This window comes from Astatotilapia calliptera, chromosome 22, assembly GCF_900246225.1.
Source record: "Astatotilapia calliptera chromosome 22, fAstCal1.2, whole genome shotgun sequence".
In the NCBI taxonomy this organism is placed as follows: Eukaryota; Metazoa; Chordata; class Actinopteri; order Cichliformes; family Cichlidae; genus Astatotilapia; species Astatotilapia calliptera.
The window spans coordinates 16,594,472-16,622,154 of NC_039322.1; the positions used below are offsets into that span (position 1 = coordinate 16,594,472).

A 27,683-nucleotide genomic window follows, 5' to 3' on the forward strand; every position below is an offset into this window, starting at 1 on the left:
AACAGGCTGCCGTGGGGGTGGAAAATGCTCCACATGTGCTAAAAATACTAAAAATAATGCAGTAATAATCGCACTTTAAGATAAACCATTGATTTGGACGGCGCTAACATCATCTCTCATTTGAAACTCCGCTCTCTCCTGCTCCATTCAGGTCCACGGTCACTCCTCAACAGGAAGTGACGAAAGTAGCCACGAGCGTGACGAACGGCTCTTTCGAAAATACAACAAGGAAGTTACGGTTTATTGTGAAGGAAAATAACCGCTGGAGAAAAAAATTCTCCTCAAACCGGGGGTCCCTTCGCTCGGTTGCTGGGTGTCCGGGGGGGGCGAGGTCACCGTGGACTTTCCCGAGAGCCCGTTTCCGATCATCTCGAGGAATTCTACTTGTAGCCAGCTAGCTAGCTAGCGATGAACACGGACGTGGAATTTCACATCAGGCAGAATTACCCGTGGAACAAGCTCCCAGCTAACGTCAAACAGGTACCGACTTTTAACGTTTCCTGTGGGCACGGAGAGAGGGGGGACACCGCAAGGGGAACCTGTCAATGTCACCGGGGCTGCTCTCTGTCATACTGGCAGCTGTCAGTGTCGCACTGCTCGCTCCCCGTCCTCTGCAGGGCTTCACCATCCAGCCGGAGCCATAACTGACCATCATTACACTCCAGCTACTGAAGCCACACTGGCATCACATGACAGTTTGTTTGATTGGGTGGGGGTGGGGGCACCACATGATTTTAGAGCGTGTATGTCACCTGCAGATACGGCTTTTACGTATTTGTGCCTGGTGCATTTAATGCTATTGAAATGTGCTGTTACAGTTAGTCAAATGCACGATCCCCCCTTCTCTTCTTGTGCCACTACGCCAACATGTCTCGGTGAAGAGGAGGTGGGTGGATGAGCAGTTTGAGCTGCTGCATCCTCATCCACCCTCTGAAAAGTTGGATTACTCATCAGAAACAGTGAGACTCCAGGGGCCCCTGGTGTACACATCTGGCCTGATGTGCACAATATAACAAGTTTTCTCTCGCTCAAAACAGCTTTAGACACAATATTAAGCTTATGCCCCAATTCCATTGTTAATTTTCCTTTAATTTAAAATATCTCTTCTCATTTTTTGTGTGAGTTATCATGAATCCAGGGGCTACTGTGGCTCTAAAACCTGTGGATTACATCATGACACATAAACTGTCCATTGAGGATCAGACAGGTCATTGCTGATATCTGATCTGCTTAAGGTCATTATTGGTCCAATACCAACTGGTGTATTGGCCTTGTAAGTAACTAGAAGTATGCTGTAGGTATGTGCTACCAAAATCAAGCACAAGACGATGCTTCTTGCTTTATTACCTACCTCTTAGCCTGTGTCAAATTCAAATCCCTCATTGCATCTTTGCAGTTAATATGGTTTCACACGTTTCTCAACACATATGACATCACATCTAATAGCAGGAAATATTCCAGTATGGAAAAATATTTCACAGACAGCTGGAGAACAGGAGGTTTAAAAGAGGCCCTGTTTGGTTTCATCCCCTGACACATTAATGTGGTTGACCTGGGCATTTTCCTTTCTCTGCAGAGTTTGGGGAACTCTCAGCGCGAGTATGAGAAGCAAGTGCTCCTGTACAGCATCCGCAACCAGCTGCGATTCCGCAATAACCTAGGTGAGCAATATTATCCCCCCCCCCCCCCCCCCCCACACACACACACACACACACAGCAGGGGTAAACATACAGGGTGAGCTACATGATGTTTGAGTGTTAGATTAATAGACAGACAGTGGTTTGTAGCAGGATAAATATAACCCCACCAGAGAGTGCTTGATGATGGGCAAAAACTTTCTCACCATATCACCTTGCAGAGAAACATACCCCAGTGCTATTTTATCATTGCAGTAAGACTTCTGATTTTATAAAAGTCTATGGGAAAACAGCACTAAGGTTCATGGCTCTGTGACCTCAGTAAACACTTCTCTGATGGAACTGTAATCCCACTCTCTGCTTTCAAAGCAAATTCAGCAAAACACAAAGTTTATTTTGTAAATTATGGTGATAATTAGGAGGATAAACCAGGACACGGCTATTGGATCCTGCTTGTCAGTTAGCGAGTGAGAATGCTGTGTCCTCTGGTTCCCATTTAGAACTAACTTTCACTCATTATGTCAGGTTTCAAAAAAGTTACAGCAAAAACAGGAAGCACACGGGTTAAAAATGGGACTCCACTCACCTGTGGGTGATGTCTTATTAGCTCTGTCCATGTTTTGTTCTGCTTTTGGTGTTGATCATAGGATTATCCTTCATATTTGACCCGAAAAGGTAATATACAACTGAAAATACTTGTACTGTTAATAATCATACAGTGGCTAAACATGTGTATGTACCTGTATAATAAAGTGCATTATGTATTACATCGAATCACTTTAGATGTGATGTTGATGTAGAGAGATCGTTTCTGTATGTACACTCTGACTGCTGTTTGTTTTCTGAGCAGTGCGCCACGTGAGGAAGGATGAGCGCAAATATTATGAGGAGCTTCTGAAGTACAGCCGGGACCACCTGATGCTGTACCCCTACCACCTGTCTGACATCATGGTCAAAGGGCTACGAGTCACCCCGTTCTCGTATTACATAGGAATCATGGAGGTAAGCAACTCATGCTGCGTTGAAGAGTGCAATACCAGAGCATTAACTTTGCTCCCATTATCATAATCTCTGTGAACAGCCTCTCGTATACCTGAACATCTGTCGTTCTGTCAGTTCCCGTTGGTTTTAGAACGATGGGGCAGGTAAACCCAGAGGAACAGAGCAGACATACTTATTGTTCAACGGCAAAGGTTTTCTAATTGACTGGAAACATGCAGTCTCTGTTCATTTAAAATGAACAATGTCTTCAGTTTTTGGCATCCCTGGGAATGAATGCAGGAACTGCAGGGACAAAACAAGGACTCCAAAAGACCAATACAAGTAGAGGGATCTGAGCTTTTCACAGCTCCCAGCTGTTTAGTTCAGTGTGCTTTTGTTGCATGAATAGTACGAGTATACGGCATTGTTTGGTACACCTGAGTAGATGTGCTGGATTATTATGGTCACCCTGCATAAAGGATAAATGGGTGTATTGTCATTGGTTAGAATGATTGTGTGTTGGTTCATTTTTAACCTAAAAGGTAAGATTAAGGACGTCATAAGACATTGTGTAGCTTTAGGGAGGAATATGCTATGTTTCCTATGTTCCCCAGATCTGTCATCAGTCAGGCACTAGGTGTCAGTCAGCGTCTAGTAAAGCCTCATCTACCAGCTCAGGGCCATGCACAGGATTGATCCCAGGGCAAACACACCCGGGAAAAATCTTTGCTGTTTGCTCTGCAGTCAGTCTGAGCTTTGCCTGCACGACAGCTCAAACTCACTGATAAAGCAGAGAGAACCGGTCTGTCAGGGAGAAGGGTTCTCCTTGACTTTTGGCATTTTCATTTAGATTGCAAAGACTGAGCTCTTGTGTTCACGGGACTGGAGATGGAAAATAATGCATTTGTAATTGAATTACTTCAATTTTGTGGCTGACTACATAGTTGGTGTAATTCCTTTATACAGCCTGCTCTCAGATGTATTTCCATTACCACAACTGTGTGCAGATACCAACTGTCACATTCGATTGTTCCACATTTAGTGTACTTCCCATTTCATAGGACAGATGTGGCTAATGTTCTTTTACCTAACCTATAAATACACATAAAGGAACAGCATTTATTTTTCAGCTCACTGAGAGGGGTTTCACCCACTTTCTGCTGCACGCTAAACCAAACTTGACTGAGCTTTAATTGTGACCACTAAATTGCCAAAGGCTATGTCATATTCTGATAATCCGTCTTAAGCACTTAATGAAAACTTGGAGTCGAAATTAGCACGGCTGCTCAGATCTGCTAATCCTGTTATTAATCAGAGACAGGGGACATAGAAAGGGGAGAACAAAATTAGTTTAATTCTTCTTTTTTCTCCTTTCTCCTCTTTTTTTCTTTCCACCTCCAGGATATTATGAACAGTGAGAAGAGTTACGACTCTTTGCCCAACTTCACTGCAGCTGACTGTGAGTTATTTTTCTTCTCTTCTACGCTTATAAAATGGCTTGACTGTCTCTGGCTCCCCAACTTTCCCAGTTCTTGTTTAATTTTTTTTCTTGCTGATTGTTTATCTTTGTTATTGAATGGTTAAAGGATCCAGAGTTTAGGAAGATTAGGTGTGAGAACAAGAGTCAGGAGCCCTAAGTAATTTCTTCTGGCAAACATTCATTTGTTTCGGCATTTCAGCATGTCCTGATCCCCCCCCCATTTTTATTAATTAAAAACTGAATACATTTTTATTTTCTGTCATTTTTCACACCAAGCAGTTAATCAAGAGAAATAATTGGCAGTTTATTTTACTTAATTTCTACTTCTTTTTCTCTATTTAGGGGAGACAGCTTGTGTAACACATCAGATTTGAAAGATAAATTAAAGCAATGTGTCAAAAATGTTTCTCAGAAAATCTGGCTTTTGAAAAGCTGATGATAAAGATGAAGATTGGCACCCTGGCTTTTAGGCATGAGTAGCACATGTTGTTTGTCTCTGTACAGTTTTCTCGAGTCATTTTTCTAAGTGGTTTTAGTGTTTTTTGGTTCTTGAATATTGGAGGTTTAAGGCTTCTTAGTAAAACTGCTGTTAGTTCTCTCAAAGCCCAAACCCTGCTGTGGTTTTGTTATTTTATTACAGGAATGCTTTTGTAACCCGCTTATTAAATTCAATAACAAACCTAAATAATTGCTTTGTGTTTCCATAACCAAACCAGAGCATTGCCATGGGTTTTAATTGGCTGGTGTAAATGCCATTTAATTATAATGAAAATTGCTTTTCCCCCTAAAAAATGGCCTCATTTCTGAGGACCCGCGTTTCTGGGAAATGACTGTGGAGCCTGATTAAAATTAGTTAAAAGTCACGGGCACTGGTTGTGATCTTTGATTTTTAGTTGTCAGCTGAAATGGGCTTTGGTGTTGACTAGTGAGTGGCTGAGTCCTGGCAGTGCAGGACCTTCATGCCGTGGAAGCAGAAGGCCGCCAGCAGGCGATCGTAGCCGTACTCGGAGGGGCCTCACTCCACTAATCTCTCTGGAGGAAGTCTGGAAGTGTGTCATGCAGAAGTGGGAGGATGGAGAGGCAGTGAGAGTGTGTGAGAGAGAGTTTTACGTGGGTGGATGTTTGTGTGTTGTGTCTGTGTCTCAGTGTAGCAGCAGGGTGCAAGTGTAGGATTCTGCGATCTTACTCGTTCCTGTTTGCGTTGGCACCTGTCCCAGCACGTTTTACTCTGCCCCCCTGCAACCCAGCGCAGCACAGGGGAGGGGACGAGGGGGGAGTTTTAGACAAATTTGAATATTTTAGTGTAACATGAAACTTTTTGCTACATGGCCCAGAATTTCCTCAGATTCAGAAAAAATGTGTTCGTTTGATTAGAAATAAATATGCATGCACACGCTTACTCTTGTTATCTCTGTCTGCCGGTTGGGGGATGGATTGTGTGTGTGTGTGTGCCTGTGTGTGTGTTTGTGTGTGTGTGTGTCAGGCAATTGTATTGGAGAAGGTGTGTGGGACTTGTTTGGGATTTGTTTGGACTTGCACAAACTTTGAACAAACCTCATGAGGGTTTTTTACTGAAATAACTTTTATTGAAAGAAGTTGGAAAAACACTAAAAAGGAACTGATTCTCAAACTTTCCTTCTTGACGAACGTCTTAGGTCTTACGTCTGTAATTACAAGAAGCCAGACTGAATATTGCAGGATCATTGCAGCCAGGTTAGACTGGACAAAAGTACTGAGCCTCCTACACATTACACTGACAGGAGCTGCTCAGCCATGGAGATCCATGCCAGGAAGCTCCTGGTGCACGGTTATTGTGCTGATTTTAATGTCAGAGGAGGTTTAAAACTGCAGTTACTGATTCAGGAGAGCGTTGGTGACTTTTATGCACCATGTGCCTCTGCACTCTTGTTCCTAAAAACGTCCACGTTGCAATAATACCACTTATAACTGACTGTTGAACATTTAGGGGGGAATAAATTTCAGAAAGTGACTTGTTGCAAATCCAATAATAAAAGTACCACATTTAAATTTAGTGAACTCTTTTGGGAAACTCATTCCTTCATAATTTTTGGTAAAGGCAGACTTGATTTTATACACCTGTGATAAGTTGACTGGCTCATGTTTCCAACCATCCCACAGGTCTAAGGCTACTTGGCATTGGGAGAAACCAGTACATCGACCTGATGAACCAGTGCAGGTCCTCCAAAGTAAGATGTCATTAATATGTATTTTAATCTGTTTTATTACACCTGTGCTCTTTTTAGTCTGTTTAAGCTGAACGAAGCCAGGTATACTTTGCAATCTGGGGCCCAACAGTGTACCATAGATGGTTAGTAAAGTCAGTACGGACTAGCAACTTGAATTAAAGTAAATTCTCCTTTATTTACTTTGATTGCTTGTCCATTAGTTTGTCCATCTTTGTAGTTAGAATATTAATATCTTTAACTTTTCTCACTTCACCTGCTAATTGCTGAGCCCTCTTTAATAATCTTTGTCTCCACCTTTAGAAATTTTTCCGCAGGAAAACAGCACGGGACCTACTGCCGGCCAAACCAGTCGAGATCTCCGTTGAGCCGTGGTGGGTGGCACAGACAGGCTACATCACCGAGGACGACATAAGGGTGCGACAGAAATTTGACTCTTTTCTTCTTGATTTGTTTCAGTTAAATAATGTACAATAAGACCCTGTCATTTTTTTTTATAGAAAGCTCAGTGTCAAAAATCACATATTTGTCTCAAGCTCTTTACAGCCGTACAGAATACATACAGCGATGTGGTTTAAGGTACAGACAGGCCAAAGAAACCTGGGTGAACATAGGTAGGGAGGATGAGAAAGCTTGGATCCTCATGTTGGAAGTTTAGCGTAATTCTGTCTGTTTAGATGTTTATGTGCCATAGGAAGGATAACATACACATGAAGAGAAGAAGGAACAACATGAAATGAGTGTAGTGAAGACGGTGAAGAATTACTGGTGTAATGTTTTTGTTTTCAACCTAAAACATAAATGAGCAAATTCCTCTAACAATTCTTTTTTTCCACAAGAAAAATAAAGAAACAGAAAGCAACACATAATATAAAGTTGGATTATCACGGGTCCTTTTTTTTTAAAACCCTTTTTTTGAAGCATATTTCTGTGGTACAGGTGTGTGCTAATGTCATCTGTTTACTGGATCAACTTGCAGATCTGTTCTCCCGCTGAGAAGAAAGCCATTGATAAGATGATAGATTCTGGTCCTCAGCTGGCAGGATCCATGGAGTACAACGTGGTCTTAAGTGAGCAAAATACTCAGTTCTATTTGCTCGTGCTCAACCATAAATTAGGTGGCAAATATTTAAATCTTGTTAGTTGTTTATAGTAAGAACAGATTCAGTCTTACCTCAGTGTGTTGGACTGATTTTCGGAGGTGAAACACAGGGATGAAGGTTGTGTTCTTGCAACTTAGATGTTAATTAGAGATCAGTTTGAGTGTGATGAACCTCTACACAGGAGTGCTGGTAACTGAGTGGCAACAAATAGAATAAAATGCACTGAGACGCTTTGCAATCTGAATATGTGTAGATATTCTGATGAGATTTTTATTGGGTTGAGGTTTTTCCAGCATACTATTATTCTACTCTGATGAAGCAGTAACTGCACAGGTTCTGTCATAATATTAGTTTCCACATGGAAATAGCAACAGCAAATATACAAAGAGAGTATTTTATACTGTTTTTTCTCTGCTGTAGGCTTGTACAACCGGGGATTCATCTACTTAGATGTTCCCATATCTGATGACAGCTGCATCTCAGGTACGTGTGTGTGCGTGTGTATGTGTGTGTGTGTGTTTAAACGTCCCTATTCTATTTTTTTTGGCTAAGAAAGTTTGCTGTTGAAATATTGAACATAAATGAAATGCTAAAAGCTAAAAAAGTATTATGGGAATGAATTTGCACTGATCTGAAATCACGTGTTATAAGAGTATTACAGACACAGTAATGTGCAAACGTTTCAAGCTAACCTGAGTTTCTTTATGTTTTTCTTAAAGAAACCAGATTTTCTTATAATTTTTCAAGTGATTTTTAAGAAACAATTCTCGAGGCTCTCTGGCAAAAGTTTTTCTTTTGGACATTGGCAGCTTTTTCACTTATTTTTACTCCAGTCCTTGTAACTGACCATTTTCAGCAGAATGCATTTGTTTGTTAAGCCACTTAACACCTGATCTGTGAATCATTCAAGCACAAAAAAAGCATCTTACTGAAATATGTGTCTACACGTACCAGGCTGCTGAGCGAAGAGCTAATTTTAAATTGTATCTTTTGTTATTTTGCTACTGTCAGCCTGTCTCAAAAACACTTCTTTTGTTCCCATTTCTATAGTCGAAAAATGAAAAATGTCAAACATGACACAGTTTGACAGACATAATAGTGTTTTTGCACCAACAAGATGATTCCCAAACAACTATTAGCTGAAAACCTGGCATATCCCAGCATGAGACGAACAATATCTTCAAGCCATGTCTTTAAGAAATAGCAAAAATCCAGCAAAGACCTGACACAGGACCTGATAGTTGGCATTTCAGTTGATAAATCTACTGCTCACTGAAGCCTCATCAGAAATGGTCTCAGTGGAAGGATAGCTGTCAAATAGGAGGAAAGGCTGAGGTTTGCCAAATTACACAAGAACTGGACTGAAAATCAGTGGCAACAGGTCTGTGATGCTCAAATCAGCGAGGGCTTAAAACACGGTGGAGGCTCTGTCGTGGTAAATTGATGGAATTATAAATCAGATTTTGATCCCACGCAATTCCATCTAGAAAACATCTGGTTGACAAAAGCTTCATTTTTCAGTATGACAGTGACCCCAAACACACTGTCAGTCAAGTAAATTCATAGCTGCATAGAAAAACACACATTGGGAAACACAATCAGGCATGGATTGGCCTCCCCAGAGCTCGGATCTCAACATTGTTGAAGCAGTGTGGGATCAATGTGGGAAATGAAGAGGTCAGTCCACATGTTTGCACAGTACTGTAGTGTATTTAAAAAGAAGGGAACGGAAACAGTTCTGTGTTTGAAGAGTTGCTGAACAGTTGTTGGTTACTGTTTGTGTCTTTCAGTGCCCCCACTGGAAGGGTTTGTCATGAACCGGGTCCAGGGTGATTACTTTGAAACACTTCTGTACAAAATCTTTGTGTCCATCGATGAGCAAACAAACGTAGCAGAGGTAGGCTTTAGAAATGTGTTTCATTATCCTCTGGCTGCTGCAATCATAGTAAGAGAGTGTGTGTGTTTGTTTATCGATCAACATTTCAACCAAACACTTTTTTTGTGTCTCCTGATCCTGCCTCCCTCTGTGCTTCCCAGCTGGCAAATGTGTTGGAGATCGACTTGGACTTAGTGAAGGTAGGCATCTGTTCATCCTACTGTAACTGAAGTGCAGTTTTTCAGAAGGGAAATGGTAGATCTGAGAAATATGTCTTTCAAAATTTTCACAGAAAAATACAGAAGTGATTTTCTGCGCTTCCACTGTTGCTTTAGAAGAGATTTGTTAAACGTACTTCTTGCTTCTCTTTGTCTGCAAAGACACATGGCAGAGCAGCGTTTAGATTAAATGAAAGAAAGGGAGCAGCTTGTTTTGAAAAATATGTTTTGCTGCATAGGAATAGGAATTTGCTTTTCAAGGATGTGACGTTGTGGCATTTTGTCTGATAAGCAGCTATCACATTGGATCTTTGTTGTCTTGGAATTTCAGAGACTAACTCTGAGGGGGGGAAAAGCTTTTGATAATATGTAGCCAAGTGAGGAGACATTTCAGCACAATTTGGCCGTTTCGGTTTGGATACACCCTCACGCAGACGTGTATTTGAGTACCACGATTAGATCCATCATGACCCATGACTCCACCAGAGGGGCTGAGCGGCATCATTCCTGTTGAATTGCTGCTCCAGATGCACTCCATCATCACTTGGTCCCATCTCATTGGTGCAACTGAAAAGCAGCACTTAGGAGAAGTGGTTGAAGGCAGCGATTTAAAGCGAGTCTCCAGCAGAAGGCCTGTAGCTTCTGAGATGATTGAGATGTCTGAGAGGTCTCCATTGTGCAGAAACTTTTCCCATCCTGACTTGAGTTTGAACTTTCCTCCTGTGCAATAACCACTTCATGGCCTAAGTCATTTGAAAGAAACTTCCTCCCAGGGCCTCTTTTGATATGATAAGAGGATGACTAGTTGACCTCAGCCTGCACCTCTCGGGTGTAAAGGTGTGAAAAGCAATCAAGCTCACTGTGCTCATGTCTGAGTAAAAGACTTAACAGCATGGCGAGTTGATGACTGTAGAAGTGGAGGAAATAATGAAAAGGCCAGACAGCTGTACAGTACAGCTGTACTACCTTTCTTTTTTCTCCAGTTTTTGAGACCAGTTGAGTCAGCAGCCAGTAATTGCTTTCTTTTCTCCCTAAGAGCATCATCCAAAAGACTATTCAGATTGCTTTTAGTCACTTTGAGACTCTCACAAGGTATCTCTGTTTACAGTATAATTTGACAATGTAATTTCAAATCCTCTTAAAGCCATTCAAACTGAGGGGGTTGGTTTTCTTGGGCTACACGTTTGTATGACATTTGTCCATCTTTGCACTGAAACGGTTGACTTTTTTTGACAATACATTTGTTTTTTTCAGGATTTTTAATTTACTGTTGATATTTAGATTAAAATGTTAAATGAGGTCTGAATTAAAATATCTTGCTAATAAACTCTTTAAAAGTTTGTAATTTGTATGGATATAACTGCCTGAACCTAGACAGCGTAGTTTTGAGTTACTCTTACTACTGCAGGGTGGATTTCTGTACTAGAAAAGAAAATTTAGTCAGAAAAATGTCAGCGGTAAAGCTAAGGGCGATGTTGTCATCAGAGATTGCACCATCGCACAATGCGGGAAGAAATGTTTCCCAGAAGAGAGAGATAAAAATACCAAATTTTCTGGTGACGGTCTCAAGACATTTTAGAGCAAAATCTGTAACCCACTTTTCTTCTTTCCTTACCTTATTATTGCATCTCTCTGTTGTATCACTATCACACTCAACAACCACTTCTTTAGATACACTTTCCCAGCACTTGGTTGGACTTCTTTTGCTTTCAGAACAGCCTTAATGGCAGTAAAGGGTTTTGCATGGTTAGCAGCAATAATCAGATGTGTGGTGTTTAAATAAGGCTTAGTGGGTCTAAAGCATCCAAAGTAAGCCACAAAGTCTCCCCTACACAATTACATCATCGCCACCAGCCTGAACCCTTACAAAGCAGGATGGATCCATGCTTTCATGTTGTTTACACCAAATTCTCACCCTACCATCTGAATGTCACAGCAGAAATCGAGGCTCATTAAACCAGGAAACGTTTTTCCATACATGCGTTACGTGTCTGCCATGTGACTGGGAGCAGTTAAACAGGTGTACCTAATAAAGTGGCTGATAAGTGTACATATGGTTTCAGATATGTTATTTGTGGGATCAAGCATCATTTGCGTGTGCTTCTCCTGTGTTTTATCAGAACGCAGTGTCCATGTACTGTCGCCTCGGCTTCGCCGTGAAGAAAGGTCAGGTGTTCAGCTCAGACCAGCTCCACCCCACCTGGAAGAACGCCCCATCTGTTAACAGGCTCAAGTATGTGTTGTCATCGGTCAGTCAGCGAAACACCATCTGAAACCTCAGTGTAGTGCAATTTGTTGAAATACATTTTTACATTTACACAGTTGAGCACACAAAAAACCAACATTTTAATGGAAGCTTCGAGCGTTTGAGACTCCAGAAACCGCCACACACCAACGTTATTCTTATAAAAATTCCATGCCATCAATGTTTAATGAGTTTTAATTTCCCCAGCTTTAGGACATGATGAACTACTAGGGTGTGGTGACAGTGTGTGATGTGGTGACAGTGTGTGATGTGGTGACAGTGTCCTTTATGTACTGTGTACTGTTATGTACTGTTGTAGGAGCACTATGGACCCCCAGAAGATGCTGCTGTCCTGGGAGCAGGGCAGTCCTGTAATGGAAGGAGGCTCCTCAGCCACAGATACAGACACCACTAGCCTGGAAGACCAAGGTCTGTATACACACACACATGCACACACACACACACAGGCATATTCTGCAATGTATGCAAATGCTGATGTGCGCACATGGAGCACTTTATGATTTGAGTTTGAAGCAGCAGTGTTAATTAATCCCTAAGAAAGCTCAGTCATGTTTCTGAAACTCATTCTCACATTAATAGGTGTTTCTCTAAAACATTCTCATATTTAAACTGAGTTTAACTTTGTTTTACATGTTAAGGTGGCACTGTTAAATTTGCGTTAGTGGATATTGTCATATAAGTGACTGTTGATCAATCACATCTCCATGTAAATCAGGCCTGTTTGATAGAGAGAGGCTTTAGTTTTCGTCTTCTAAATGCAGTTAATCATAAAAACACTAGTTTTAAAAGAATAACTCGCATGTAGCTGTGCTGTTAGACTTGCTGCAGTATGCATGAGTGGTACAGCATATTTTTATGTCTCTGTAGCAGACACAGGTAGCGTTAGCAGCCTGAGCATCCCAGCTGCACCCACCAAGAGGATCGCCTTCCTTTTTGACTCGACCCTTACAGCCTTCCTGATGATGGGCAACTTATCGCCGGTAAGTGAAAGAGTGTGGACGTGAAGGCTTCGCGTCAGTGAAAGTGGGGTAGGGTGGGGTAACAAGCATAAGATAAAGATAGTGGCTGTGCTGTGATCTCTCAGAGGGAAAATATTCATCAATGCAGTGTTGCTCATGCATGTGAGTTCTGCTGCTCGCTGAATGGTGCAGAGGGATGTTTGCCTCAGTCTGAACTATAATATGAGTGTACTTTTTTTTTTATTTTGGAAAAGTAAAATCTCTGTGTCTAAATTTCTGAGTAGCAAAATCTGGAGCAATTAGGTACCTCAAACTATGTTTGTATCATTATCACTGCTGTTAATCATATAAAAACACAAAAAACAAAACTTATCTTGTAAAAAATTGGATGTTTACTGTTGATCTAATTGTTTTCTGTTGTCATGCTATCAGAACCTGAAGAGTCATGCTGTGACCATGTTTGAAGTGGGCAAACTGTCGGATGAGACTCTCGACAGCTTCCTGGCTGAGCTGGAGAAGGTGAGACCAGAAATCAGAATTTCTTTCTTGTTTCCAGAAAATCTCTCATCAAAAGCTTAGCTTAAATTGAGAGGATGCTAACTAGGTGCAACAAATACACATGTATGTACAGACATCAAACACTACATGCAGACATCTGAATACAGTCACACAAACTCTGAGTTGGAACTTCTCCACTCGTTTCTGTTTCTCTCAGGTGGAGAGCACAGCAGAGGGCGAGGCTCAGCGTTACTTTGACCACGCTCTGACCCTGAAAAACACCATTCTCTTCTTGCGCTACAACAAAGAACTCACTCAGGACCAGGGACCTGATATTCCAAACATAGGTAATTATGCAGTTACACCGCCTTTATTTTCAAATGAGCACTTTGACGAGGGCACGGGGTCTGTTACCAGTCACCCGTCCATCCCCAGTTTACAAGACTGGCTACCCTTCTTACAGTGTTGGTCAGATTTTAGTAAAAATTGTATACAGTGATCATCCAATGGGTCTTCATCCAGAAGTGTGCTCAAAGGCAAGGTCACTTTTGTTATTTTAAGGACAATTACCTATGAACTGTGGTCGATTGTGAGCTAAATGAGTTACTATCTATAATATAGAGCAGGGCGATATGACCAAAAATATTTATCACGATATACATTTGAAAATTTGCGATAACGATATAACTGACGATATAATTGACGCTTTACTTTACAACTCCTCAACTTTATTAGTGCAAAAAACCCCATCAATGTATTTTCACTTAAACAAGCCGCTGTTTTTTAAGTGCATTAAAGTTATATAAAAAATTAACTGACTCCTCGCTGACAGTTTAACCAAAAGGCATTTCCAGTGGAAATTGGCCGACATATCCTCAGCATAACCATGTATGATATCCACAAAACTTAAAAAGAGGTTATACACACACAATACGGTAATATTATGTTGAAGCACAGTACGTATCACTCCGCGAGACTCCTGCCTACGATAGCTGTAAAGCTCCAACAATCCATCAAGCGGTGCGGCTTCGTAGCTTAGCAAAGTCGTACTGATACATTTGACAGATTTTCGAGCGCCGTGTACCACATAAAGTCGTTTCGAGGTCAGTAAACACAACCACAATTCATACATAAGGCACACGGGATTATAAGGGGCACTGCCGATTTTCAGAAAAATCAAAGGATTGATTTTAAGTGTGCCGTATTTTCCAAAAAACACGGTAGTAACGACGGCCCGCTAGCATGCTCTACCAAAAATAGTGCTTTGTTGTGTATCTGACGGACGAAAGCCAAACCAGTTCCACACCACTGAAGTTGCAGCATTTTTACAAACCAGTTCTGGTCCATCCGTTTCATTCAACGATCCACTTTCGCTCTCCTCATTGCCCAACATTACACCGGTATTACCGTGAGCGGTATGATATGGCCCAGCCCTACTGTAATATATTGATTTTGTTGTTTCAGTATCATGGAGAGAAACCTGTTCAGTATCTTTGCTTTTGGCATGCATGAACTGAAACACCAAAACTCTGATTATTAGATGACCTTATCTACAGCTACAGTTACATCCATATAATTACTGTTATAATTATAGTGGTGGATGCTCATTATCATTGTGAGCCAGAATCTCAGGATTCAGCCTGCTTTAAATATTTGGTTTCACACAGCTTTTGTTTTTTTCTTTACTCTTAAATCATAATAATGGGATAGAAGGGCGAGATGGCCCTAATGTGGTCATCTCAGGGATCAGGTCTCACAGCTCTGGCTGTAATTGGCTAATCCTCTCAAACCTTCTGTTTACAAGTGTCAGCCACAAAGATGGTTTACAGGAAGAAGAGCTAAGCAGCTTTTTTCAGATAAAATGAGCTGAGCTGCACCGAAGTCGGTTATAAAATAAACAATGATTATTTTTAATATCAAATATTAAAGTTACGCTGTCATAATAGGGTCTAAAAACAAAAGCACTGAGCTTGAAGTGCATCAGTGGTTCTGGTGGTCTGTTTTCAGCTGATCAGGAGTTCATGTTTTTATCCTGACTCTGTTACCTAAGAAAGTACTCTGAGCTGCTCTGACTGCAGTTATAGAAAATGGTAAATGTCTTCCATTCAGCAACTTGTTCTGTGATCTCAGGAAATCAATACATGATTACTTTTTTGCTGGTTGTGCTGGTTGTGCTGCTTTTGGCTGGCATCTCTCACTATTGTCTCTTTTGGCCCTCACTGCTGTCTCTTAAATATGCTCACAGAAAATACTGAAGACAACGGCATACTATGTACACAGAGTAAACCTTTATTGTTCAGCTTGTGTCTCTAGAGGGAGCAGAAGAGAGTATGTCCTCCAGCATCGACAAAGCAAGCCTCTGAGTTTCTGCGTAGCTTCCATTGCGCCACCAGATGCTGTTTGTTTGGTTTGGCCGTGTGCCTCCTTTCTGATTGTCTTATCTTTGTGTGCTCCTCATGCTGCTGCTGCTCAGCTGAGGAGTGAGAGCAGTAAGAGCCTGCTGGCTGAAGCTAAACTAATCCCCCAAAGAGTCTAATGATCATTGTTAATTTGGGAAGTGAAGGAAATTTGTCAAGCAAAGAAAAAAAACACATTTGGTAAAGTCAGAGGAGATTTTTTTTTTTTTTTTAATTATTGGACCAGCCATTCATAACTGTATTAGAATGAAGAGAATAGAAAGTTGAAGTGTGCGTGCCATTTTCCATGTTACAGGTGTAGTTAATGATGAGTTATTATGGCGGTAAATCACTTTTTACAACAAAACACTCAGAAACAATTGATACTGTCAGAACGAACATTTGCAAATCTTGTAGATTATTAATCCCCGTTTTGTCAATTAAATATAAGTCACTTTATGTATCTTTGAAATTATTTATCTTTCACCCCTTTTTAAAATCTATTTTGGGGGATTTCTAGCCTTTTTTTTTGATCAGACAGTAGAGAGAATGCAGTAAAGCTTGGATAAAGACCAGGGGGAAGGCACGGCAGTAAATGGTGTTTGGACGGATGCAAACCTGGGCTTGTGCATTGGTCTTATGGCACATGGATCGTCTGCTCACCTAGTCAGCTAAACCAGCCCTCCTGTCTTTCACCCTTTAATATCATAGACATCTCTTAGATTCAATAGGTTCCACTGCAAGATACAAGGATTTTAAATCCAAGGATGCCAAAAATATCCTTTGAAAACTTAAGCAAGAAAAAAAACTTTGCTCTGTTCAATCATCACATTATTGCCTAAAGCATCCACACTTAGAAATAACTATTCAAGCCCTTTTTTTTTTTTTTCAAAGGAATAGTTAACATTTTAGGACACATGATTACCAGTTTTTTCACTGAAGATTAGCTAAAAAGATCCTTCAGCCTATGGTTTCTAAGGTATTCCTGGGCCAGATGAGAGATATAATCCCTCGAGGAAGTTCTGAAAAACTCCAGATCTCAGCCCAGCTGGATGCACCTGGAAAATCTCCAAAGAAGAACAGTCAGGAGGCATCCTAATCAGATGGCCTCTGCTCCATGCTTTCCAAGCTCATCACCCTATCTATACAGCTGAGCCCAGCTACCCTACAAGGCCAACTCTTATTTTGCTCATTTATATCTGTAATCCCATTATTTTAGTCACTACCCACAGTGCATGATGACAGAGCATGGTTGGAACAAAGCTCCCAGTTCATCATAACAGTCCGGTGGAGTGCAAATTTTTTGCTGTGGCGTTAAGTCTCTCTATCCTGAGACAACACTACAAATTTAATGCGCATAAACATTTGCATTAGCCTGTTTAGGAAGTAAGTCAGGATTTTCTCATGTTTTTCCTCTCACTAGGTTTCCCCTTGGACATGTTGCGCTGTGAGAGCCTGCTGGGTCTAGACCAGGCCACCTGCAGCCGCGTCCTCAACAAGAACTACAAGCTGCTGGTCTCGATGGCACCGCTCAGCAACGAGATCAGACCCATCAGCAGCTGCACCCCTCAGGTATGATGCCTGGAAGGAAGGAGAGCAGAAGGGCTGCTATTTGGCATGCTGGGATGTTTGGGTACATGTCGAGTGCGTTTATGTGTGTGTGTGTTTGTGTTCTAGCTGACAGTTAATGAGTTTGTCCGTTTGGTTGTGTTTGCCTTCTCTTGTAGTGTACACACTCATGCGCTCGGGATTGATTTGTGATTGTGTGTGTGCTCCGAGTGCTCAGCCTGCAGTTGCCCCAACAACAAGGCTACACATAGAGAAAAGGGAAGGAAAGGAGGCGAGGCTCACCAGTAATTCCTCTGCCTGGCCACACTCCAGCTTTCTAGCTGAGCTCAGAGAGACAGAGGGAAAGAAGTTAAACTCTTGTTGTGCCGTTCATGCTGCTGCTTATTCTAACACTGCTGCGACTCAGTGAAGTGGAATTTACCAAATTCTTGTCTTTGTTTTCTTCTCACGTCTCTAATAGCAGCTTCAGTTTCCCCTCAGACAGAAGAACAACACGGACGCAATTATTGTCATGCGCCTGTGTTATTTTTTTAGGTTGATGTGAAGTGTGAGTTTATACAAGGAATGAGATGGGGAAAACTGCCCAGTGTGCATGCGTTAGTTCTGCTTCTGTAAACTTATGTATGAGTGCGTGTGTGTTTTTGTTTCTCCTTGTAGCACATTGGCCCAGCCATCCCTGAGGTGAGCTCCATCTGGTTCAAGCTGTACCTGTATCATGTGACTGGCCAAGGCCCGCCGTCTTTGCTGCTCTCCAAAGGCTCCAGGCTCCGCAAGCTGCCGGACATTTTCCAGGTTTGTCCAAACTAATGATTAATCAGCTGTGTAAGTCAGAGGCGTAGCGACACGGTCTAGTCAGATTAAAAAACAGCAGTACTGTGTTGGACCAGCAGTTGGCTGAGTCACATTTTCACTCATCTTTTAAAACCTACCCTCTCAAATCTTTGACCTTCAGTGAGTCGGAAGGACGGGTAATCAGAGCGCTGGCTAGCTCTTTTCTAAACAAAGGCTCTCGTGGACCTTGGTCATATCTCACTGTAAACCTGCATTTTTCTCTTCAAAGGCTTCCTACTGGTTGTGGGATTTGTTTTAATAGCTCTGGGATTGTGAGACAAGGACCTAATGATGACTTGATACAGTAGATTCTCAGGGGAAGATGTGTAATGTCATGCAAATGGACCTATTAGACCATAGCTTGCATGCATGTATTTTTGCACCTTTTATCTACATGTCTCTTACTTTGTTGGTGTTTCAATAGGTTCAGAAAACATGCAAAATATTTTTAATGGGTCATTGTAACACTAATGACCTAGTTTTAAGGCAAATGCTAACTAGGAAAGGTAAGAAAGTAGAAATGCTGCAGCTTCATCCATCCAGCCAGCCAGCCAGCCAGCAGGTTGACAGTCTGTTGCAGGGCTAACACTTAACATGTAGTAAGAATCATGTGAAAGCAATTTTTGATTTTTTGGGAATTTCAAATTGACTGTGGAAGGACAGAGAGTTTCCATAGGAGAACCAGGTTATCTCACGCTGGGATAACATATGGAGTAGAGGCTTGCGGGGGTAAATAAGAAAACTTTTTAAGGGATTTTTGCCTTAAAACGATCTCACAGTCCTGTTAAAAACTGAGTACACTCTTACTGCTTTCACAGGTGATAAGAGTGTAAGTTGTAGCCAGGTGCTTCTAATCAAATGCACTTGATTAACTGATCATCAGCAAGTGTGAGTGTATTCATAAAAGCTGAAGTTTTGGCAGCTTGCTGGTCTGAAGCATTCTGGAGTGCGTTAACCTGAATCCTCCAGTGCCACAGCCCTTCGGGGAGAGTACAGTATTTAAACTCCTCTGTAGCAAACTATTCCAGAGTCAGATGCGAGACTATCTGTCTGACAGCTAAAGCTTGGCTGAAATTGGGTCATGTAACAGGACAATGTTCCAAAGCGCAGCAGGAAATCTACAACAAAATGACTGAAAAAGGAAATAACCAATGTGCTGCAATGACCCAGTCAAAGTCCAGACCTCAAGCTGATTGAAATTTAGGACCTTAAAAGAGCTGTGCATAAATAAATATCCATAAATCTCAATGAACTGAAACAACGTTGTAAAGAAGAGTCGGGCAAAATTCCTCCGTAATGAAAAGAGAAGCTGATGAAGTGACACAGACTGCAAAGTCTGAAGTGCCGTTTGGTGTTGAGCCCTGTGTGTGAGTCTGTTGATCAAAGGAGAGACTGGGCCAGCTTGAGATTGTCACTGAAGAGCGAAGGGTGGAGGAACTGAGTTGGTTGTTTGTTTGCTCTGCCTTCTCATGGCAGTGCAGGAAGTTACACATTTAAACAATTTTAAATGTGTAACTTCCTGTCCATAAGTCACTTATGGACTGAAAATAATTAACCAGAGACATGAGAATAACACCTTAATTTCATCTAAAAGCTCTCTCTCAGTTTGAGAGAGCCAAACAAAATCCTTGGCATGTGAAATCAGCAGCAGGGTGGAACCTTGATTAATTTAACCGGCTAATATTGACCTAGTGGGAGGTTGACAAGATGGCATGACAGTTGAACTAGAAGAAAATCGTGTTTCCTCTTATTCTTTTTTGTTTTTCGATCTTCTAAATTAAACAAAAACTGGTAGATGGTTCAACTGAGATGCTGTCCTACATGTAGAAACCTGTATTTACATTTACATAAACAATAAAGCTATTTTGGGGCAAAAAGAAGTGTAAAATTGCAAACCTATCTCCACTTTTACACATCTACTATCATTTATTAGAATTTATTATGATTTATAAAGCTTTATGTTAAATAAAATGTGTTTTTCTTCATATTATTATTTTTTGTCCAGTTTGTTGAAAGCTGCTTTGGAAAGATCTGATGATGAGTGAAGTTATTCATTTCTGAATCCCTTGAACCTATTCTCTCTCTTCAGGTCTATGACAGGTTATTGATAACTTCCTGGGGTCACGACCCTGGAGTGGTCCCTACATCCAACGTGCTGACAATGCTTAACGATGCCCTTACACACTCTGCTGTTCTCATCCAGGTAAACTCACTCAGATGAGGCTGATTTTTCTATGTCATTGTCTTAAACCTCATTTAAGTTGAGAGGATAAAATATTGCCTTTAATACCAGATTATTTAACGTAATATTAATTTAATGCTGTCTGATGACATTTTTGTACGTTTTCTACCAACTCTTGCTGTGTTTGTGTATAAATGTGCACTGATTGTAATTTAAACTACATGTGCATGTAATCCACAGGGTCATGGTATGCATGGGCATGGAGAAACGGTGCACATCCCATTCCCTTTTGATGAGGAGGATCTGAAGGGAGGTAAGAACCTGTCTGTGCATAAACTATTGTTTTGATATAGCAGCTTTCAAATAGCCAACCTGCATTTAACCATAATGAAGAGTCCTGTTTTACTGAGTCAGACAAAATGTTAAAAAATGACATTTTCTTGGCTCAAAATGGACCTTTGGAGACTGATTTTGCACAGAGGCGCGACTGTCTCACATGCTGAATCTGTGTTGTCTTATTTTACAGAAATCAAAGCATTTTCTTTTCTATTTTTGATTTAAAGATTTAAAGTTTTTGAATAAATCAAACTGTTTTAAAAACACTGCTAAACATCGGCGAACCATAAGTGTACCTATGCAGAGAAAGCTGTGGCTGTCAAAGAATGAGAGGTGATAGTGAAATAACAGGAGAAAGGGGTTTTTCTCATAAGAAAATATGAAACCATGAATTTGCTTCACAATAGTATTCTTGACACGCTACTGTTCTCTCCAGAAACGGAAAACTCAAACCCACAGATTGGAGATTAGGAGGCCTCGCAGACTCTTTATTTGATTTCCTATGGCTATTCATGGTGCAGAATAGAACCCCGTCCTACAATTCAGCATATTTCAATAAGATATAAACATTTCAAAAATAGATTTTAACACAATAAAAACCTCAGATATCAGGCCATTTTAAGTTTTTATTGATGTTGTGAAATATGGCTTTTTCCATCTGCTCATTTTTCGTGCTCCTAATCTGACCTTGGGTTCATGTGTTCCAAAGGAAGAGGAAATGTACAAAGTCTTCAGTTTGCTTTTGGTGGACTCGGTGACTCATAGCCAGAAAACCTGTGGTGTAAGATGCATAGAGGGAATCTGAATCAGATATCAGAACAACCCTGAAAGGCTACTCTTAAATGTAAAGGATGGTCTCTCTACTACTGATGTCCTCTTTAAAGGTGACTCTGAATGTAGCTTAAAAGGGCTGTCAATGAACATTAAATTATTATATAAAAATAAAACGGATTCACGTCTTTCTATTTGCATGTTCGTACTTCCTAACATTACAGAGAGATTAGGTAAAGTGTAGCAATGTGTCCTTGGTTTACAGCCTTAAATTGCTAACTGATAATACTGTTATACTGTATTATACACTAATGATATATCAGCATTGGTATACTTTCACTGGCAGGGTGTGCATAAATTACAAGCATACCTTCAAACTGTGATCTTTTCTCTGCTGACTCAAACATTCACTGTTTTCAGCTTTGAGGGTTTTAACTCATCAAACACTGTTAGATTTTGAATCCTGTAAAATCCCTCTCTTTGTGCATTTGCTTAAAAGTACCATTTAAGTCTCATCTTCCTAATGTGCTTACTGAACAAATGTAACAGGCCAAATGAATAAACACAGTCCATAACAGCCTCATGCAGCAGATAAATTGTGGCCATATCTTTGCATCGTGTCATTTTGAGTGTTAGCTTTGCCCCGTTTGGTGTTTAACATGATCCCACTGTGTGTGTTGTGTGCCTCCTGTGCAGAGTTCTCCTACTCCAACATGTGCGTGCACAAGGCACTGCAGAAGCTGAAGGAGCATGTGGATCTGGAGCACCAGTGTGGCTACATCACCATGCTCAACTCCAACAACAGGCACCGCCGCAGGCCCAGCGACAGCACTGAGTGCAGAGGTAACAAGAGCTCGCACGTGCACTTTTTTTTTTTACGGCTGTGCATGTGAGGGTGCTGGATGGAAAGCATGCCGGGTTGAACTAGCAGTGGTGCATTTACCTGCGATGGCCATAATAGCACTAATGGTGCAGATTGGATAAATATCGCTCACAGTCCAGTTTAATTATGCCGTTTGTCTGCAGAATAGTTTCTTTTATTGTGATTGCCTTTGCTAATGCATACGGATCGAACACTTTTAGCCTTTACCTTCAGATCAGCTGATTGAATCTTGATGTAAATGATCACAAATCTCATTTAACGCGCCAAGTGAAAGATACAACACTGCAGGTCTGATTTTTAACAGATGAATTTCCAATGTAAATCCCGCAAATGGCAAGAAATTATTTTAAAAAAGCTTCTCAGTTGAAGGTCTTATAGGCTTTATTCTAGCTCTCACCATTTACCCACAAACAACACTCAAAAGCCTTAACTGTGACTTAGATTTTGTCACTTCTCTTCCAGGAGACACCCATCTAGGTGGAGGCTTGGACACTAATGGCAGCACTGAGTCCTTTGAGCTTGTGACAGAGGAGAACAACGGTGAAGGCAAAGGAAAGACAGACAGTAAGTGTGTGTTAATTTAATTAGGATATCTCCAGTAGTATTTAATCAGATGTTTGTTAGTTGAAAGTGTTTGGGAAGAATCTAAGAGCTAAAGCTAAAGTGTGACAGAGGCTCCATGCTAAATTCAACACCAAAATGCTCTTGTCAGTGTCTTATGTTGTAATTTGTGTCCATCTTTCCCTTGCCAATCTCTTTCCCCCCCCTCAGCCCTTTCATCTGAAAACGAGTGGGTCCCTCTTGAACTGTGCTTTGGCATGCCCCTCTTCAGCTCTGAGCTCAACCGCAAAGTGTGTCGAAAGATTGCTTCACACAAGCTCTGCAGCAACGAGAGGTAAAAACCAAAATCAGGCAGCATCCTCTAAAGCTTAACTTTTACATAAAAACTGTGACAGGAGCTTTGACGTGTGTTGATGCTTGACTAAAGATTTGTTGTTGTTTCAGCCTTCAAGAGCTACTCCACTCGAGCCGAAAACTGTCACTCAAGGTGTTGAGCTTCGTTCAGTCATTCCAGGTAAAATCACTTTGCAGTTTCTTCAGGTGTCCGCTTAAGAAATCCTGCTCAAAAGTAAAAGTCTTGGCCAGTGAAAAGAGCAAATGTCAGGTTGACAATAATTTATCCATTTATTTTGATAAACTGTTTAAACTAATTCAGATCGCCACAATTTGTATCTAAAAAGCGTCCCAGACTGATAATCCATTCAAATGTCCAGTCAAGACACGAGCCACGTGGGCCTTATGAGACAGAAAGAAATATCATAGTAATAACAGGAAAGTACAATGTGGTAAAAATATAAATATGTTGTTTTAGCATAATTAATGTTACTATTTAAGCATTGTTCATTTTCAATTTATTTATATATCGTCAATTCAGAACAGCCTCCTCAAGTTGCTTTAAATTGTGTGGTAAGACCCTACAACATTAAACCCCAAACAATCAGGTGATGGGCAGCACTTGGCAGCAGTAGAAAGGAAGTACTCTCTTTAACAGGAAGAGACCTCCAGCATAACCAAGCTCCGGGAGTGGCAATCATCTTCTGTGATTGGTTGGAGGGTCAGAGGGGAAAGAAAAGAGAAAGAACAGAGCTTAGAGAGGAGGACAAAACAAACACGATAAAAGAGGAGATAAAAGTTAATGACATATAAAAATGGCATCCAAATGCACAGGGAGTGAAGAAGAAACTGAATGCAGACTGATTGCAGTGCAACTAAGGAAGGGTTCAGTTTTATGCATAATTAACAACTGTTATTACTTTTAACCTCAGTGCTTTAAAGTGATTCTTATTCACCACTTTAAACACACGTTCACACTCTTCATGAACACTGTTGTGACCCACAGCTAGTTTAGGGAAAAACCTTCAAACAGACCTGTTGTGCTGATTTTCATTCACATTTTAATAGCAATCTCTATTTATTTCTATTTGGCCTTGATATGGCCCCTTAGTCTCATTAAGGCATCTTTCTTCTGATTGGTTGCCCTTGGATGACTATATTAATGGCATCTGTTCTCTTTGTAATCATAAAGAGACAAAAGTAGAAAAAAATGGTCTCAATCAGAGTGTTTTAAGCAGTCTCTAAGCTCGGCTTTCAGCCTTCTGCGATTACTTACACATGCGCTGACCTCATTAGTTGAAGCTTTTGCCAAGTGTAATAGGAGCATCCAACATCGTAATAGTACATATGTGACAGAAAATAAGGAACTGCATAATGGGTCCACTTTAAGTTGGTGTTTATTTAATTTTAGTGATCAATTAAAGACATGAACATTACAATGCAAAACAGGAAGTGGAGCTGGGTGAACATTTAGTGCAAGAAAGAAAGAAAAGACAGAAATTGGAGACAAAGGAAAAAATAAGTGAAGTAATCAGAGCTGAATCAGGGTGTTGCAGCACGAAGGTAACATGATTAAGCGAAAGGACGTGGCAGCAGTATTTACTGGTTGAAATGGTGGGCTGTTTCATGAATCACACAGGAACCCTTCTGCTGGCTTTTCCTCCTATAAAAATATATCCCTGCCCTTCATATCGCTGCCTGGTGTTCTGATCTGTCACCTTTGACCCCGTGTTGGCAGGATGGCAGCCAGCCCTCTGACCTGGACAGCGGCGTGTCCAACCCTCTCAGCCAGCCCCCGCCAGAGTCCGGTGTCCCCCTGCCCGCCCTCAACCTCCTCTTCAAGGACGGGCAGCTGAAGGAATGGAGCGGGCGCGCCCCTCCTCCTCTAGACATCTCAGCCCTGCAGAAAGACCAACTGACATAAAGCATCAGCAAAACTTCCAGATTTAGGAACGAGGAAGCAGCGTCCCAACAAAGGGGGCTAATGTCTTTTCGCAGCGTCACGTCTCACTGTGGAAATTCCTGTTCGTGGTTCCAGCCCTGCATCTTTAAATCCAGTCACAAGGAAACTCCCTTATTCGTAAGCCCCGCCTTCTTGTCCATCAGTATCCAGTCATAGGATAATTGGCCCCATCAGAACTTTGTCATTCACCTACTGTATGAGGAATCATCGACACTAGTACCAACCCTCTTTGCTGTCCTCCTTCCCTCCCCTCTGTGATTCCTCGTATTCGTAGCAAGGCAGTGTTATCTGTTGGAGTGGTGCTATTATCACACTATATCACAGCGATGCAGGTAAACATCATTTAACCTGGAAGACCATCTAACTGGAAACAAATGCGCTGTTTTCCCACTGACTCCACCCCACCCCCACCCCTTCAGTCGATGGATGTTTTGTGACCCTTGAGAGCAGAGTGTAAAATGGTTAATATTGCATAGATGTTCTAAAAAAAAAAAGAAAAAAAGACCTATAAAATAAACATTAAAGTGTTGAACAGACTTCTTCAGGAATCATTTGACAATATGCATATTCTAGGACCAATTCTTTGGACTTTAACCAGGTTGATAAGACCCCGCTGCCTCCCTGTATTGTCTCATGTTAAGTGATCTAATGCATGATACTATTGCACAAAAAAATCTTTCCTCTTTACTTGTAATCAATATTTGGGGCATTTATTATTTGCACTGTGCAGGATTTCTTCAAACCTGTGGATGAAGTAACATCATGTAATTATTTTTTTTTTTTTAAAAATGTTGGCTCATTTGTAGTGTGCACGTGATTTTAGAGCTCACCAAAAGGAAAGTGTCATACGAGGCATCTGAGAAACTGCGTTTTTTTTTTTTTTTTAATCCATTAGAGAACACCAAAGACCTTATTTCTTTATAATGATTTATTTTCTTTTTACTCCTTTCTCTGTTCTTTTATTTTGGTGTTGCCTTATTATTTTCAGCCAATCAAAAACTACCAGGTCTGGGATCATATCTCCTGATTTTTTTTATTTCCTTTTTTGGGGGGTTGTTTTTTTTTAAATCTCACAAGTTTCTTTCTTTTTTTAAAATTGTTAATATGCATTCGATGTAGTGTGTCTAACTAATAAAAATTACCAACGTCGGATCAAAAAACCTGCCAGCCATTATCAAGAATTTGACAAAATGAATCAAACTGAACCAAACTGAAAAGAATGGGAACAGTTAGCTCTGCGTGTTTGACCCAGGGCTGTTGCCACTGTCGCTTGCCAGCTATCTCTCTCTGCCTCTCTGTGGATCAGCTTTTGTGCGGTGCACTCTTGGCCAGCCTTGCTCACTCTCCAGGGGATTCTGTTTACACCATGTTTTGAAAAAAAATAAGGGGGTTTGTAGTCTAGAGAGAAGGCAACTTTGTTGTGAAGGCTGTTGCAGACCCAGGGGATGGAAATGCTAATGCTTTGCCCAGCATCTCAGAGATGTGATGGCCCAAAAAGTGTCTGAAGCCTATCGTGAATTTTTTCAGTGTTGCTCTGAGAATATAGAGTACTTTTTTTTTATTGCGTTTAAATGGAAACCCAGTTTGTTGAGCTCTCTCTCCATTTTTTTTTTTTTTAAAGGAATCTACATTCTGTTTTTGACCCACTTGTGGTAGTTTCTGATACGTGATGCTAAAATAGGGGAAAAAACAACTGTCACAAGGACCTTTTGAAGCATGATGACTGTAGAAACCATTGTGAGTATGTTGCGTGAGTATTGTACACGTCACGGGTGTGTTTTAATACACGCCTACCTTTCACAGTAAGAGTCTCCTCCCAGTCCTGCCTGTTTGTTATCTACTTGCAGTTACTCAGTCGTCCCAGATACACCCCCCTACCCCCTTCCTCCCCTAGATATACATCCACCGCAGTGTTTAAAATGCTAGTTTTATATGTCAGCAGGTATTTTAGGAACTCTTTGTTGTAGCTTGTTTAATGGGACTGTGGATATTTGACAGATTTAAACATGATCTTGTAATTACATTGGTTACAAAAAAAGAAGAAGAAAGTGACATTCCTTCACCATGCCCTTCCTTTATCCTTTTCTCCATCTTGCCTCGTCTCCGGTTACATACTATTACAGATAAATATGTAAAAAGTATATGAAAATATAAATAAATATGTAATAAGATCAAACTCTCTCCTCCCCCCTCTCCATTATAATATCCTGCAGTGGTGTATTTTATTTCTTGTACACTTTTGAAGGTTTTGAATCACTGATTCCACCGCCCACAGCCTCTGACTTGTGGCCAATCACATTACACCATAGTAGGCCATTAGATGTTTTCCAAGCCAGGTGGAACAGATGGTGTGCAAGACGCAGCGGTCCGGATGCTCTGTCCATCTGCCTCAAGTATACACATATTCAACTATCCTCATAGATTTTAACGGACACTGAGCTGAAAAACGCATTGTTGAATACCTGCTTGTGCAGCCTTTGAAAAAGCTATGAAAAGCCTGCAATTTTGGGATGGGGGGTGGGGGGAGATTAAGGTGTCAGTCTGAGGCTGGCTGTGTCCCCATCGGACAGGTGGAACCCTGTCTAATTGAGTGTGTCTCCCAGGCCTCCCTGCTCCAGTAATTTCCCAGCACCAC

At 41.0% G+C, this 27,683-nt stretch overlaps 1 protein-coding gene across 2 annotated transcripts; it reads left to right on the forward strand.

Annotated features, from left to right (window-relative positions):
* On the forward strand, nt 1–25,957 carry fam91a1 (family with sequence similarity 91 member A1). Of its 2 annotated transcripts, none has more exons than XM_026156369.1 (24): nt 1–480; nt 1,577–1,661; nt 2,489–2,640; nt 4,021–4,078; nt 6,239–6,306; nt 6,607–6,720; nt 7,283–7,373; nt 7,827–7,889; nt 9,197–9,303; nt 9,444–9,482; nt 11,621–11,733; nt 12,065–12,174; nt 12,637–12,746; nt 13,158–13,244; nt 13,441–13,570; nt 17,043–17,191; nt 17,846–17,980; nt 20,109–20,222; nt 20,442–20,514; nt 22,005–22,151; nt 22,654–22,755; nt 22,963–23,086; nt 23,197–23,266; nt 24,824–25,957. In XM_026156369.1, the coding sequence occupies exons 1-24, from the start codon at nt 409–411 to the stop codon at nt 25,007–25,009; spliced, it is 2,499 nt and encodes an 832-aa protein (XP_026012154.1). In that variant the 5' UTR covers nt 1–408; the 3' UTR covers nt 25,010–25,957. The 2 variants fall into 2 exon arrangements, with proteins under 2 accessions (XP_026012154.1, XP_026012153.1); XM_026156368.1 differs by having other exon boundaries at nt 2–480; nt 12,634–12,746.
* The last annotated feature ends 1,726 nt before the right edge of the window (nt 25,958–27,683 follow it).